Below are 15,808 nucleotides of genomic sequence, written 5' to 3' on the forward strand. Positions count from 1 at the left end.
GCATGAGGCCGGGCACAAAAAGGCTCTTTTCAGAGCCACCCACATTAAATTAAATGGCATTTTCCATTTGTTGTGTTGTTTGTTCTCCTCATACTCTCTGGGTCACAAATAATGTAGTTATAATGTTGTAATGTAGTGTCTAATGTCAAGTGTCATTATTTATAATTAGAAGTATTGTGTTTAGTTGATTGTAGTAACTAAACTTTAAATGCAGTCACATTGTCACCCAACCTTTCTGCTCCTTTAGGTAGTATAGTGTGTATTGTTTACATTTTTTTATTTCCATATTTGTCGTATAGAGTTCATTGTCTATTGCCACGCCTTTGTATCTTACCATCACCCTATCTATTATGCTACTTAGGTGCTGTAATGACTGAAAAAAGTTCTATCATATCTTATTACATTAATTGAAACAAATTCACAAATTCAGTGAACAGTAATATTCATTTAACAAATTTACAAACAGAGGAAAAATAGACGCTGGAAAAAGAATGGCAAAAAAAACTCACATGGCCCTGTCACCTGGCCCTCACCTGTTGCCTCGAAAATCATCTGGTGAATTTTGAACTTCACCTCTGCTTTCGTCCGTGCAGACAAAGCCTTTATGTCAGGCAGCAAACTTTTAAGAAAAAGTTCATCAGGGTCACAGGGTCCTGCCTTGGCCATGACTGCATCCACAGCACCTTCTTCTCAAAAACTGACCTGCCCTCAGATGCCCTCTTCTGGGCCCTGGGCCTCTCCTGGGCCCTCTCCTTATTGCTGGTTTCATGCTGCATTCATGGCTCTTTCCTCCATGAATGAGTTGAGGAAGCTCATTATTTGGCTGTATCGCCATGGCCGGGTTTGAGACGCCCCTGCACCACTCCTACTCTTCTCCTCTTTCTTTCTCTCCCGCCAGTACTCTTCCATCTCTTCTTACAGTCATCAACTAATACACAACGGAAAAAAAATCAACACCTCTCTCCCTTTCTCTGTAGGAATATTACTAGCTCAACAAAATAAATATATATAACCCATAATCAGTATGATTTGCAGTACATAGGGAGACGTTTACAGCGGGCAGAAAATCAAATCCCTATCTGCAATTGGTTGCTGCTTCAGCGCAACCAATTGTTCACCTCAACTGTGAATGACTGCCGGCCGCTTTTGAAGCTCATGACGCTTTTGGTGTGAACGCACAGTAAGGGCTACATTTGCCGTACCTACATCCAGCGTTGTGTTCAACATTTACACCTGTTTCACTAAATAAATGAGAAATTATTGTGGTAGGCTTAACCTGTCTATTTCTTATTTAGTGCCATTCCCGTATTGGCATGTTAAAGTCAGAATTGTCGCTGTCCACAAACACATGGTGAATAGCATGCCACGTGGGGCCAGATGCATAAAACTGTATAGATTCAAGGGTCCTCTAACAGCACCAAAGCAGCCATTGTATCATTATTCACAGCCATTACGCACCGATATATTGTGAGCCTTAATAGCCCGATGAGTACACACACACACGAGTAGGTCTAATGTATGATCTGATGTGTGTTCTTTTTATGTCCAAACCCGCCAGGTGCGAGCACAACTCGATCAAAAAAATCTTCCTTAGGTGCACGGCCAAAAGTTAATAGATGAGGAAGGAAAAGCCAGCACTCATAATGTCCTTTATCTTTTTAATTCACTGGGCAGCTACAGAGCACCAACGACAGAACTGTTCTTTTTATGCCCCCTACTACTGTACGATGTTTTTTGAGGTGAGCAATACCTGATTAACCACCCACACTCTTCCCCTGGTCACGGTCAAGAGTTCCCCAACCTTCCAAATTACAATTTAACCTGTGTGTGTGTGTGTGTGTGTGTGTGTGTGAAGAGATAGCCCAGTTGAAATCCTCAAACATCCATCCTATACATCAGAGAAAAATGAACTAGCGAGACTTAATAGAGCTAAATAGTGCTGAGCTGTATGACTGATTGCCTCCTCTTCACCACACACCAAGATCACCGAGTAGAGCGCGTACTTTAAGGCTCAGTCCTTCCCACAGCGACCAAGGTTCGAATCCGGCCGGTGGTCCTTTGCTGCATGTCCTCCCCTCGCTCTCTCTCCCATACATTCCTGTCTCTCTCTCACTATATTTGTCCAATAAAGCATAAAATGCCAAGAATAAATCTTTAAAAAACAGTCACACCACCTTCCTCCAACCACAGGATAATTCCACTGGACAATGTCTTGTATGAAGTCTGAATGATCTACTTGTACAGTTGAGCAAACCCCAAAGAAAAGCCTTTCCAGCCAAGCTAACCTGGCATTATCAATATATAACTCTACAGTTTTTTTTTCCTCTCAGCACTTCCAGAGCAGTGGGCAAACAAGAGACATGAAGACATGAAGAGTGATATTTCCACACACAGATGGCTCAAGATAGATTGAGCTTAGAAATTAATTGAAACATTTTTTTCCAGAATAAGTTTTACTTTCATGTCAGCAATCATTTGATAAGAATCAATGTCACTTTTCACAAATGTATGATGACTTGTTTTTGAAATACTAATAAATAATTTGACCATTTGTATGCCCACAAAATTCAATTCAGTGTATTCAGTGTTTTTATTCTTTTATTCTTGTCAGGGTAAAAAAGACTCTAAAAAAGACTATGGCACACTACAACTCTCCACTGAAACCTAGATTAATTAAATTATTTTAGGGTGACCCCTGCTGCTTACCAACTAAAGTCAAGTCATCACTGTGTTCCTGTTACTGTGTGTCTGGGCGTCTTTATTTACATGCTAGAACAAGAGCAAAAATATAAACACCCAAACATTTCTAAAATTGTAACCATCCCAAAGCCTTATTTCACCTGAGATCTGTTTTAGCCAATGTATCAAGACAACAGTTAAAATGCAGTACAGCACATGCTAATCTTATAATGATATTGTGCAGCAGCCATGAAACACCAGCACTTTGATGTATGTTTCTACCCATCTCTGTCAGTCAGTAAGCTACTCAAAGACAACAGTAAGAAAGTCCAATAAGAAAGTGTGAGTGTGTGTGTGCTGATGCTCTTTCTCTGTCTGTCTCAGTTTCTCTCTCTCACTCATTGTCTTTACTTGCTCAACCACAATTTTGCACACACACACGCACACACACACGTGACACACACACACACCAGTGCCACAGGCCCTGCCAGTCAGACAGATCACTTAGCAGTGAATCACAACCCAGCAGCTCAACACACCCACCTCTTTCTCTGTTGTGTCACCATGACTTGAACAAACGCCTGAACTCCAGTCAGGATAGATACCAGAGGAGAAAGAGGAAGAAAAGGAGGATAATTCATGAAGGCGTAAAGAAGAAAACTGACTGGATTTCAAGGTACTGATGACAACAGAACACTGTAGGCATTTTTTTTTATCAACTTCTATGTACATGTAATGATCAGAATTATGTTAACAAATGCTTTGCTTGAGTGGTGTCAGCTAAGCGTATGTAGCTTAATAGTCACAGCTCTAATTGATAAGTTGATTTCATCAACTGTAAAACTATAATTAAGGGTGTCATTCTTGAAGAAAAATATTTTGAGATTTGAACTCAACAGCTAAAAAATATAGCCAATTCCATCTTCAAAAATGTTAATATTTTGTAGAAACAAATCTTGAAACAAATTATAACTTCAGTGTGTTTCCAAAATTACTTTTATTTTCATGTCAGCAAAGTGAGAACTGTTTTGAAACCTAATTTTGGAATGAAACCCTATGTTGTTCCCATGTTTTTGTCTTCCTTCAAAGCATTGCAATCCTCTTTAAATTCTGTGTTTACAAGAAAACATTTTTTTGTGTGGATATAGCTCAATCAGCCAAGGCTCTGCAGACCTCTCTGTGTGTTTGTCTTGCCAGCTGTTTACCAATATGGGCTCAGGCCAGAGCAGGGACAAGTTCCACTGTAACCAGTACCTGAATGGACAGGGACCTCCACCACTGGTACATCAAGGTCCTCCATCACACAATTAATACTGCTGCACATATTTGCCTCCTCCACTGTCTCGTCTCTCTTTCTGTCTTGTACTCATTTCTGAGCCTGGTCTGCTGTCTCTGCAGCTAATGAAGAAGTGAATGGGACATACAGACCATTCAATGGCTCCCAGCCGGAGGGCCAGATGACCTGGGTGATCCTCCACAGAGACCTGCCAGGCTTCCCTGACGACAACACCCTGCAGATCAACTACGTCTTCCCTGATGGCATACAGACAGTAAGTTTAAAATATTATTACGTAAAGTTCATCATTCAATATCTCTAAAATATAGAGGATCCAGTCTCCAAAAGTATTAGCATTTTGTCAATCAAGGACTCATGTTAAAGTACAATGCTATAAGGGTTAGCTTACTATAATTTGTTTTGTTGTTCCCATGTGCTATCAATCAAGTACTCCTCAGTTTCTTGAAAGATCATTTTTCTTGTTATGCTAAGAACAGATATATTAGATGCAAGTGGACATCACAATCACAAATTGAAGAAAAAAACGATTTTAACCAAGTGAGGAAAACAACCAATGGACCAACTGCTGGAGATCTGGTTTTGCCTGTGATTTGTTCAGCACACTTAAACCAACACAACACAACATAAAGACAGCACCTAAGGTGCTGGGGCCACTTTGGGTGGGTGGGGGTCTGGTCTGTTAAATAGGGCCATTTCAGGCTAGGCGTCAGAGTGCTTCGTTGGTTCAGTCATCAGGCTCTGTTTCTCGTGCTTACCCACTGGAAGACATGTATGAGTTAATTGGGTACACGTGTGCCTCGTTGGCCAGCTGGGCCGCCCCAGCTCTCTCTGCCTCTGCCTCTCTCCTCCCCACCCTGCTTGACAAACTGAGATGTTAAAATGCCATTGTTATTCTCCATCTGACCTATAAAATAACGTGGTCAAGTATAAAATGTTTTTGAGTTACCCCATCATCAGTGCAAAGGATCCATTAATAAAAAAGGAAAAGAAAGTGCTTACATAAACATGCATGTACATACACAAACCTCCATTCATAAGCACACCCAGTCTTCATTGGACCCCTGTATTTCCATGTCCAGCCAGTATAGTTGGCACAGATTCAGTTTGTACTTGTAAGACCTGCCATATGCCACCTCTTGAGCCTTGAATAAGTGGACTACTGCCACCATCACCACACAACACAACATTTCAAAGATGTGTGATCTTGAGAGCAGCCTGTAACCAAAAAGGTAATGTAAAAGTGACTGATTTGAAGCAAGACAAAACAGATGGAACACACATCTTTGAAAACGATTTAATTCTATCTCTTTGTATTAATGCCGTGATATATGTAAATAACTACAAAAAAAGGCAAATAGAAACTGGAGTATATTTAATACTGCTGAAACAGTGAGAGCCAGGAGTAGAGCAGAGTTTCCTATGGGGAGCCTGGCAGCATTCTTTCCCATGAGGAAGCTGAAAATCTGGTTAGTCTGGTTAGCAGGGCCAGAGGGGGATGGGACTCGGCAAAATGCAAAACATCATTCAGAAAGTGTTGACAACAGCTGAGATCACATTCCACAAGTATTTCCTGTGTTATAAGGGCTTTAATGGGGATCTTTGCAAGGGTAGAAACCACCATTTTAGATTTTATGTTAACATTTATGTTTTTTGCATTTAGCTGTAGATTTATTTTATTAAGGAACAAGACAGATGATACAAGATTGTATTAAGATAATACAATTGCCACTGCTACTACCACTACTACTACGTCTATTGCTACTACTGCTACCACTACTGCTACTGCTGCCAGTATAAAACTACTCCTACTACTGCTGGTGGTGGTTTGCTGTTAAAGAAAGACTATTAATTAAGTTGACAACAATTATCACATCTTTGATTTGATTGTTTCATTTCTAGGATTTTCTATCATACATGATAATTTATTTAATATTTGTTCCATCTTTTGTCAGGATGCTGTGGCTTCAACCTCTGCACTCATTTGTGCTCCTAATTATGTGATGTTGGAGATCTGGGAATTTAAAAGAATAGTTCAGCCAAAAGTGAAAATTTTGTCATTATTTACTAACCCTCACGTCAGTCAAAACACTGGTGAAGTTTGTATGTATGCCATCAGACATGAGAATAAGTAGATACTGACAAAACTTTCTTTTTTGGCTGAATTATACCTTTAAGCGTGTGCTATGTGGAGAATTTCGTGAGATGTTATGATGTAAACAAATATCCACACACACGGGCCAGCTGTGTTGCTGTTTTCACCTCTTTTCTAAAGCTTGATGTCAACGTTGGTCCGAATCGAAGCTCCTCCTGACCCATTCAATAGCTTTTAGCTACCTCGTCTCCTCCCTGGCTGTTTGAAAGCGCCGCTCTCCCCCTCCCATCCCTGAAAAAAATTCTCGTAATGGCAGAATCGATAAAACGAGCGAGTAAACTGCAGCTTTAAACACCACTCTTGCAGGAGAAACATCCCCACCCTGGTCAGCCATTTGCTGGGCTACGGCTGTGGGCTTATCTGCCTGACAACCGTGAGGGCAGGAAGGTTCTTAGGCTGCTGGACAGGGCCTTCAACCAGCAGCTCCTGTTCACCATAGCCACCAACCAGCATGGAGAGGACGTGGTCACGGCAGGCATCCCCCACAAAACACAGCCAGACGGTGGGACCAAGACGTGAGTGGGTCTCAATGATTAATTTATTCATCATTCAAGGTTTGCTGACCCTGCTTCACATTCATACAGTTAGACACACTCACACTGAGAGCTGCCCAGTATAACCACAGCCTTCTCCTGTCAGCCACTGGAAGATGCCCAGTACAACCACAGTCTTTTAGCTTGTATTCAAAGCATCTGATAGCACCATGAGTGTACATATTTTTAGTATGGGTGGCACCTGTGGGAATGGAAGCCCCATCCCTGGCAGTGCGTATGTGTGTGTGCGCATGTGTGTGTTATATACTGGTATTGTTTGCCTGATGTAGTTAACAATAGCAATTTGGATCTTACCGCATCATCTGCAAACTAATTGTTCCTGTGTAATTTGTGTTCATTCAGTGAGAGCTACCCAGACCCAGATTACCTGAAGACTGTGAGGAAGCTACTGAAGGACAAAGGCATTGAGTAATGCACAACATCGCACAACACACTGCTGGATGGACAGATGAAGACAGAGATCTGCACTTCAACTACAGTTCAACTACAGTTCAATACTAGATGATGTCTGCTAATAGAATGTGTAATCTTTGTATTTTATATGTATAGACTATAATGAGTTTTTTTGTTCCAAAATATATTTAATTTATAATATGTCATATTGCTCAATTTAGCTTACAGTAGCCTACATGTACAGAAATATGACATTTTCGTTTTAAAATATATTTATTATAACAGATATCAGTTATTTGATTATGTTTATGTCTCATGGATTTGCTGTTACCTGTCCTTATAACCTGAATATAATGACAGCTCTTTATACATACAATTTGGAATGATATTACTGTATTTCAAGGGCAATATCAGTGGCATCATCAGCATCGGGCTTCCGGGGCTTTAGCCAGGAATGTTTTTTGATTAGCCCTGAATCTTTTGACAGAGGAAAAAATCCTAGGCTATATCCAGGGGGTCATTGGGCCAGAACGCACAGGTATGCCATTCCAGGAGTGAATTTGGGCCACATTGCTTAAAAATGGAAAAGTCCACTCAACTGGGAAGCTGTGCCACGTTAAACAAGCGCACAATCAGATGACAGACACAGACCTTTGTACACAACAACATTCAGTTCATAAGCCTAAGCATGTCTCAACATGCAAGGTGCATTAATTTAGACCAGTGATAAGTACTACTATGTCAGAGCCATGTGGTTATTTGAAATTAAACAACCTCTAGCCAATCAGAATCAATGTATCCAGCGCATGTATAATAAATATTAATGGATAATATTTTGAGAGCTGACTTTTTTTTGTCATGTCATGAGGAAGTTGAGACAGTTTTGAGGGAAGTGGCAGAAAATAGTGATACTCAGGGAGGATCACCTTCAAACAGGGAAATGCTAGTAAAATATGAAACAAGTGAATTGTATTTTTTAAAGGTAATCTTGTCCATTCTATCAGAATCTTAGCAAGGACAACAAGAGAATGAGGGAGTCAGGGTCAGAGAGACAGCAAAGAGCAGCCACACCAACCAAACCCCAAATCCAGGGCAGGACACTGCACCACTCATGGCTCCGCTAAAGCTTTTTTCTGTTTATTTTATGTTTGCAACTGTTAGTGGTAAGTTTGTTGGAAATCTTCCATAAAGTTATGATAATTATGTAAAACATTCCATTCCATTATATTACAGAGGTATGTTATATGATCACATCAGTTTAAGAACTGTATAGTGATGTGTACATTACAGGATTCTTCAATGCAAAGAATCTTGGAACTTGGCTTGTAATATAGTAGAGTGCCCCAAATGCTACCCAATTTGATCTGTAAGGTAAAATATATGTAATGTCCCTCTCCGGTTCAGCCCCAAATGTATTCAAACCTTGGTGACGCCCCTGGGCAATATAAATGGATCAAATCCCTGCATGGTACTTGTCTGTGTGTATTGTATTTCTTTTTAAGCAGAGAGATCACTCCCATATTCAGTTACTGAATAGAAACATTGTATGACATTTGATTTATTATGGTTCTCTACACCTTAGTCACTAGGCGTTATTACTTACTTGAAATCAAGTTTAAATATACAATCAAGTTGAAATATACCGTCACATGGTGGGAGACAGTCTGGACCCAGTCCAGTTTGCCTATAAAGCACAGCGTGGAGTGCAGGATGCCTGTCTGACCCATTTATGGACCTCTCTTCTGCTTTTAACACAGTACACTCACACCCCCCGTGTATCCCATCCTCTTCTCCATCTACACAAACGAAATAACCTGCACCGGCAATGGCATAATTTCATTTCATTTCAGATACGCAGATGGCATGGCCCTGGTGGCCCACCTGAGAGACGAGGACTCTCTGTCCACATACCGGCAGTGTGTGGACACCCTGACTTCATGGATCGAGGAGAGCTCCTTTGAGCTCAACATCTCCAAGACCAAGGAGCTGTGCTGTGGGGGGAGGCAAACCGGTCCCCCTCATTCCCTTTCGGAACCCCTGAGGCTGAAAGGGCAGGTGGTGGAGCAGGTCGGGGCTTTCAAATACCTGGGCACGGAGATAGACAGCCTCCTGTCTTTCTCCCAACATGCTGACTCAGTGTACAAGAAGGCCCAGCAGCACCTGTTCCTGCTGAGGAAGCTCCGGAGTTTTAACGTACAGCCGTCTACAAATCACTCATTGAATCTGTACTCACCTTCAACATCACCTCCTGCTATAACTCCCTCTCTGTAAAAAACAAATCAAAACTGTCCAGGATCATCAAGCAAGTAAAATAACTGGCACCCTCCAGCCCCAGCTATCAACTCTACACCCAGTCAGTCAGAAGAAAAGCCACTCTCATAACACGAGACCATTCTCATCCCCTCCACAAAGCATTTGAAATACTCCTATCAGGCCGCCGTTACAAAGTCCCCCTGGCCAAAAAGAACATTTACAAGAACTCTTTCATTCCAACAGCCATCAGTATTTTAAACAAACAATGAAACACATAAACACAGTCATCATTTGCACACTGACACCTGCACTTTTACTTACTTTTACCTCCATTCTGAGGTAAAACTAAGTTTATCTGTATGTTTTTAACCCTCATGTCTGTTTATTTGTTTTTATGCGGTATGTCTTTTTATGTCTTTTTTCTTTCCTCTTTTATGAGCCACGTCAAAGACAATTTTCTGTCATGCTCTGTGATAGACAATAAAGTTTCTGAATCTGTATGCTGTGGTTTCTCTATTTCTGTCAGGTCACCATATTTGAAGGCATGGAATAAGGTTAAAGTATCTTGTCTTATCAAATGATCATTTATTAAGTCATATCAATGTTACAATGACACTTCTGATCTCTATACAAAATTGTTTTCCTTGGATTTTCTGAGTTTCTAGGAAAAACACTCATTTGGAATATGTAAACCTATGTGTTTCTCATTTTGCATATGGTTTAATTAATATGAACACTCTGGTCTTCCACACAGCTGCTATTGCTGAGGGGTGGAACTGTTTCAGTTGGAGGAGGTGGAAGGAGCTCTGCTGTTTATTGTTCTTATTTTTCTTTTCTTCCTTTTTGCCCTTCCTACCGCCTTGCCACTCCCTTATTGGTCCAGATTGCAGTGTGTGAACTTTCTCAGGGTGATGCAGGCCTGATGTTCTCTTCAAACTGAATTACAGCCAGGTCCTCACACTCACAATAAAGTCTAATCTCATTTGGGAGGCCTCTGTCATCCAGGAGCCTCTTAAACCACTTTCTTCTGGACGCTCAAACACACTTATCTGTCCACCACTGGCAGGTCACACGGCCTGTCAAATCTGTCTTCACTGCAAAACACACACACACACACACGCACACACACATACATATTGGCACCCACAGCACTGTTCTTTTTATAGCTCAAGAGGCAGTTGTATGCCAGATCCTTTTCCATCCAACTGTGTGAGGAGGCTCTAAATTGTTTCTTTGCTGTGTCAAAATTGTTCAGTTTAGACAGCAGGATTCATTATCATGCCTGTATTGTCAGTCATGTCATACTGATTTTCCTTGTCATTCCTTTCTCTAAAGGAGAAATAACTGGTGGAATCTGAGCAGAAATCATTAACAGTGACTGCCACTTAAGCCAAAGAAAGGTTTTAGCTCAACGCTACATAGAATATTTTCTGTGCTTGCATTCTCTCTCCCTCTCTGTGCCACTGTTCCTTTGTTAGTGGTGATGAATGGGCCACAGTGCTGTTTCATTAAGCTCTTTAATTTGGCCCACAATTAGAGGCCATCCCTTTTGGAAGACAAAGCAGATTGTGCAACTGGTAATTAAAAGACTTGGGGATGGTGGATGCTGAAGATGGATGCAGTCTAGATGCCCCTCTTCTGTTTCCCAAGCAAGCCCACCTACAGTTTAATTTCACTATCTATCTAAAATAATTTGAACAGTTAACATACCTACCTTGTGTAATCCAATAGTAACCTATTCAATTTACCAATTTATTCAAATTTACCAGCCAAGTTATGTTATCCTTCAGTAGTACCATCCCTTACAAAAAAGTCATATGTAAAATCTTCCATTTCACATGTTAAACCTGCACTTTCACATGTGATATGCTTTATTCACATGTGAAATTAAATTTCCACATGTGAAAATATGTGTCAAAGTCACATGTGAATTCGACATTTTCACATGTGATTGCCTATTCACATGTGAAAAAACAAAATCTTTACATGTGAAAATAAATTATGTCACAAAGTCACGTGAGTTCGACATATTCACGTGATTGTCTTCACATGTGAACTGAAATGTTTACATGTGAAAATAAAGTGTTACAAAGTCACATGTGAATTCGACTTTTTCACACGTGATTGTCTCTATTCACAAGAAAAAAGGTTTTCACATGTGAAAATGAAGTATGTGTCACGAAGTCACATGTGGATTTGACATTTTCACATGTGATTGTATCTACTCATGTGAATAATATTGTTAATCTTTGGAGATTTGAATTTGGACTGGTTGACAGATATATCGAATGGTCTGAAGGATATTTGTGGTGATTTTAATTTAACACAATTGATCTCTGAGCCAACTAGGCCAAACCTTAAAAAATCATCAAAATCCACCCTCCTTGATCTTATTTTGACCATTGGACCAGATAAATATACTGCCAGTGGTGTGTTTGATCTCGGCATCAGTGACCACTGCCCCGTTGCCTGCATCAGAGATGAGAGGCTGGAGAAATCTACGCCACAAATTTTAGTCAGGAGAAATTTTAGAATTTTAACGAACAAGCCTTTTTACATGATCTTTATCTTAGTGATCTATATTATATTTTTAACATACCTGAAGCTGACTTTGCACTTGACTTCTTCATCAGTTCCCTTAATTCTCTGGTTGATAAACATGTTCCATTTAAAACACCTAGAGTAAAAGACAGGTCCAATCAATGTTTTTCTGTTATCTTCATTGTTCCAGTCAAGAAACAAGGCATGGGCCCTGGCTAGACGTTCAGGTGACCCCTCCCACTGGTTGGCCAGCTAAGAAACAAATGCACTTCCTTAGTGAGAAAAGCCAAATCAAACTACTATGTAAATTTACTTGGTACTGCTCACACAAACTCAAAAAAGTTCTGGAAGATTATAAACTCCTCCAGAAAACATAATTCCAGTGCCTTCCCCACTCATTTTATTTCTGGGTATTGCGTTTTAACTGATGAAAAGGAAATAAGCACAGCCTTTAATAAGCATTTTGCTGCAGCAGGCCACATCTTTGATAATTTATATATAAATGTGCATGAAAAAAGCTGCCACTGTAGTTGATGAGGGGCTCTCTCCTATGACTATAGACAGCTCTTCGTCTGCCATAGATGAGTCCTCTCACTTTACCCTTAGTCCTTTTACTGTCAGTGAAGTATTAGAATGCTCTATTTACAATAGATACAAATAAATCAGTTGGTGAGGACAGTCTGGATCCCTTCTTTCTGAAGGTCTCTGCCCCCCGATTACAGAATATATTGCCCATATTTTTAATCTATCTATTTTATCTGGTATAGTAACCCTAATCTGGAAAACAGCTCATGTTTTACCTCTGCATAAAGGTCACGGTAAAAGTGATCCCAATAACTATTGCCCAATCTCAAAATTGTCCTCTCTTGCCAAAATCATGGAATCCCTGGTGAACAAACAACTTAAAGCATTTCTTAACAGTCACTCTGTTCTTAGATCTTATCAGTCTGATTTCAGGGCCAAACATAGTACGATTTCTGCTACCTCCTTAGTTTTAAATGACACTGTATCTGCCCTGGATAAAAATGAACACTGTGCCGCACTCTTTGTTGATTTATCTAAAGCATTTGACACTGTTGACCATTTCCTGCTTTTACAAAGACTGTCTTACATTGGATTTGATTCTGCTGTGTGTGGCTGGTTTGAAAACTATCTTTCTGACAGATATCAGTGTGTTAAAGTGGGAGATGTACAATCTGAGTTCCTTCATATATCAAACGGTGTTCCCCAAGGCTCTATTTTGGGCCCCATATTGTTTACCATATATATAAATGATGTTGCAAAATCCTTGAAAGCCTGTAATGTCCATCTCTATGCAGATGACACTATTCTTTATTGTTTTACACATTCTGTACAAGATGCCATTCTTCATCTGCAACATGCCTTTGATGCCTTCCAAAAATCACTGTTAAATCTTAAATTGGTGTTAAATGCTGACAAGACTAAATATATGTTATTTTCTAGAGCAAGAGATACTAATTATAATGATCTTCAGCTCTGCACCTTAAATGGCACATGTATTGAACCAGTTCCCCATTAGAAATACCTTGGAATTTGGTTGGATGAGAAATTGTCTTTTAATTGATATTTTAATTAAGAAATTGTGTATGAAGCTTGGATTCTTCTATCGAAACATAGCATATTATATTCAGCAAATTGTAATTACTGCATTACAATGGAAAACAAAAATGCAAGTTCAAGTTCAAAATCAAGCAGAGGAAGTGCGCAGGTTTGAGCATGCGCGTTGAGGAGTAGGAAAATAACCGCTCCCTAAGCTTCTCGTCAATTGCATCTAATTTTTTCCCGTAACGTTATTCCTTTGCGGGTTCAAATGTCGGATGAAAAGTAGTTCTCTCTGATAATATAAGATAGATAGAGATGAGCTCAAAAAAGAACCACCAAGATGTGTTGTGTAAGAGAAAGTTGGCATTTACATTGATCAAGCAAGCAGACTGCCATGAAATGCGTTTTAAGTGTGTGTGTGTGTGTGTCACCCATAGCACCACAACTTGGATATCAATTTCTAGCTTTGGCCTAGCTAGACCAAAGCTAGAGGACCAGCCACTGGTGTCAACATTTAAATAAAGATGGCTAGTGCTCTTTGTTGAGGAACATATTTTCTTCCATTTGGGCTCCCACTGGAATTATAATCAATATAATTGCTCCTTTTTGTGTCCCTTTAATTTGATAAGGATGGGGTCGCACACGATGAAAAGTTACTTTGTTAAGCACTTATTTTATTTCATAACAGAACGTTTTCAGCCCTCCGGCCTTCATCAGTGTCTAATAGTAACTAATATTTTTCCTCTATATGTAGGGAAACTTGATTGTCACAGGTGTGGAAAGACACAGGTGATCTCATCATCTCAACATGATGTTGTTACAACATTGAATCAACAAAATAAGAAGCTTCAAAGTATTTCATACATGCAAACACCACTTTCAAAATACCTCCACCGTTTTGCCATGAAGGATCTAATCCCCATAACAAGAATCATTATGTGAAGATCTTGCTTTGTAAATCCCAGATGTTGCACTAAACTCCAAAATGTGCTTCCTGATGTAGCCACCAGGAGTCATTTGTGCAATTAAACTCTACACATATACATACACATACATATACACACAAACTATGGGCTGTATGAATACATCAAGTGGTCAGCCGTTCATTAATCAGACATACCAATAGTCACTAAATTTAAAGATTAGGCTACTATATTCACATGAGAGCCCGACCTCAAGAGTCGTTCATTCATAAAAAGGCCGGCAGGTTGCATTCCTCATTTAAACCATTAGGATGCAACCCAGTCAGCACAAAGTCGTTGAAAAGCCGGCTATACCCAACAGCTAAACAACGGCCCATTTCGGTTGAAAATGAAAGGTGAAAAGACGTCTTCATCCGACTGTTGAAAAGACGACCAATTTAAGGCCCTGTCCACACATATATGGATATTTCTGATTTGCCTCCTCGGTTCTCAAAAAAATTCCTGTCCACACCAACGGTGTTTTAGAAAATCTCTCCGTCCACACGAGAACCCAAAAATGATAAAAAAAAATGCCTCCGCAGCGTTCACGTTGTGGAGCGGTTTCCGCTCAAATGCCATTATTTCCTATGGCAGGGCGCGGATTCCGCACTCACCGACAGATGCGCACTCAACTTGAGTGGTTAAGATCCACGCTCACTTCTCACAAGAGGACAACTCAGTGGGGACTGCCCATTTTTCCAACGGCCCATTATTCTGAAACCCCAATAGTCCGAAAAAAGTCCACCCATTGGACCGAAAGCCCATTTGTCCGACAGCCCGTTATCCCGGAGGTGGTTGGGTTGAGCCATGGGGTCACTGAGGTTAGGGTTAGAGCGAGCTTACGGTCAAGGCTGTCAGAAGCCAAGGGTTGTGGATGGAGCCAGGCATGGAGTTTTCGGACTATTGGGGTTTCGGAATAATGGGCCGTCGGAACAATGGCATGGCACCCAACTCAGTGCTACTTTGGTTGCCTGGCAACAAATTGAGCGCTCCGCTTCGTTTCTTCGTTCGTTTCACGGATTTCAAGCAGAAGAGAGATAATAGAGAAATACAGCAAGGTTGACTTGAACATGTAATTAACCCTAACAGTACTGACTACACGTAAGGTAGTAGGCTTGTAGGTTCCTGACACATGCTCAATACAAATAAAACAGCAATTGCCATGCATAAGTTGAGGGTATGATGTCAGCATTTTCAAAAAGCTCCGTTTCACCTGTCCACACGAATACACGAAAACTTGGGAGGCGTTTTCCAAAAGCTCCGTTTTCAGTGACCTAAAATGCGGTTTTCGTGTGGACGGGAGGCCAAAACGCAGAGAAAATACTACATTTTCAAAAATATCCATATACGTGTGGACATGGCCTTAGTCAAGACTCTGGCCGCAGCATTTTAAATTAATTGGAGACAGGAGATT

General features: G+C 40.4%; 1 protein-coding gene across 3 annotated transcripts; it reads left to right on the top strand.

Annotated features, from left to right (window-relative positions):
- Positions 1 to 3,213: 3,213 nt before the first annotated feature.
- dtx3la (deltex E3 ubiquitin ligase 3L a) lies at positions 3,214 to 8,546 on the top strand. 3 transcript variants are annotated; one of them, XM_071527533.1, is made up of 5 exons: positions 3,214 to 3,355; positions 3,877 to 3,970; positions 4,078 to 4,229; positions 6,435 to 6,643; positions 7,025 to 8,546. In XM_071527533.1, exons 2-5 carry the CDS (start codon positions 3,889 to 3,891, stop codon positions 7,092 to 7,094), a joined length of 513 nt encoding a protein of 170 aa, XP_071383634.1. In that variant the 5' UTR covers positions 3,214 to 3,355; positions 3,877 to 3,888; the 3' UTR covers positions 7,095 to 8,546. The 3 variants fall into 3 exon arrangements, with proteins under 3 accessions (XP_071383634.1, XP_071383642.1, XP_071383650.1); XM_071527541.1 differs by having other exon boundaries at positions 3,220 to 3,355; positions 3,828 to 3,970; XM_071527549.1 differs by having other exon boundaries at positions 3,229 to 3,377.
- Positions 8,547 to 15,808: the final 7,262 nt, after the last annotated feature.

This window comes from Centroberyx affinis, unplaced genomic scaffold (assembly GCF_046629955.1).
Source record: "Centroberyx affinis isolate AG114_WGS23_722 - 3 ecotype Tasmania unplaced genomic scaffold, CSIRO-AGI_Caff_v1 ptg000113l_1, whole genome shotgun sequence".
In the NCBI taxonomy this organism is placed as follows: Eukaryota; Metazoa; Chordata; class Actinopteri; order Beryciformes; family Berycidae; genus Centroberyx; species Centroberyx affinis.

Coding starts and splice junctions, on each gene's coding strand:
- dtx3la (XM_071527533.1), top strand. CDS start 3,889: ATGGGCTCAGGCCAGAGCAGGGACAAGTTCCACTGTAACCAGTACCTG. Junction 3,971..4,077: donor TCCACCACTGGTACATCAAG/GTCCTCCATCAC, acceptor CTGTCTCTGCAG/CTAATGAAGAAGTGAATGGG. Junction 6,644..7,024: donor CCAGACGGTGGGACCAAGAC/GTGAGTGGGTCT, acceptor GTGTTCATTCAG/TGAGAGCTACCCAGACCCAG.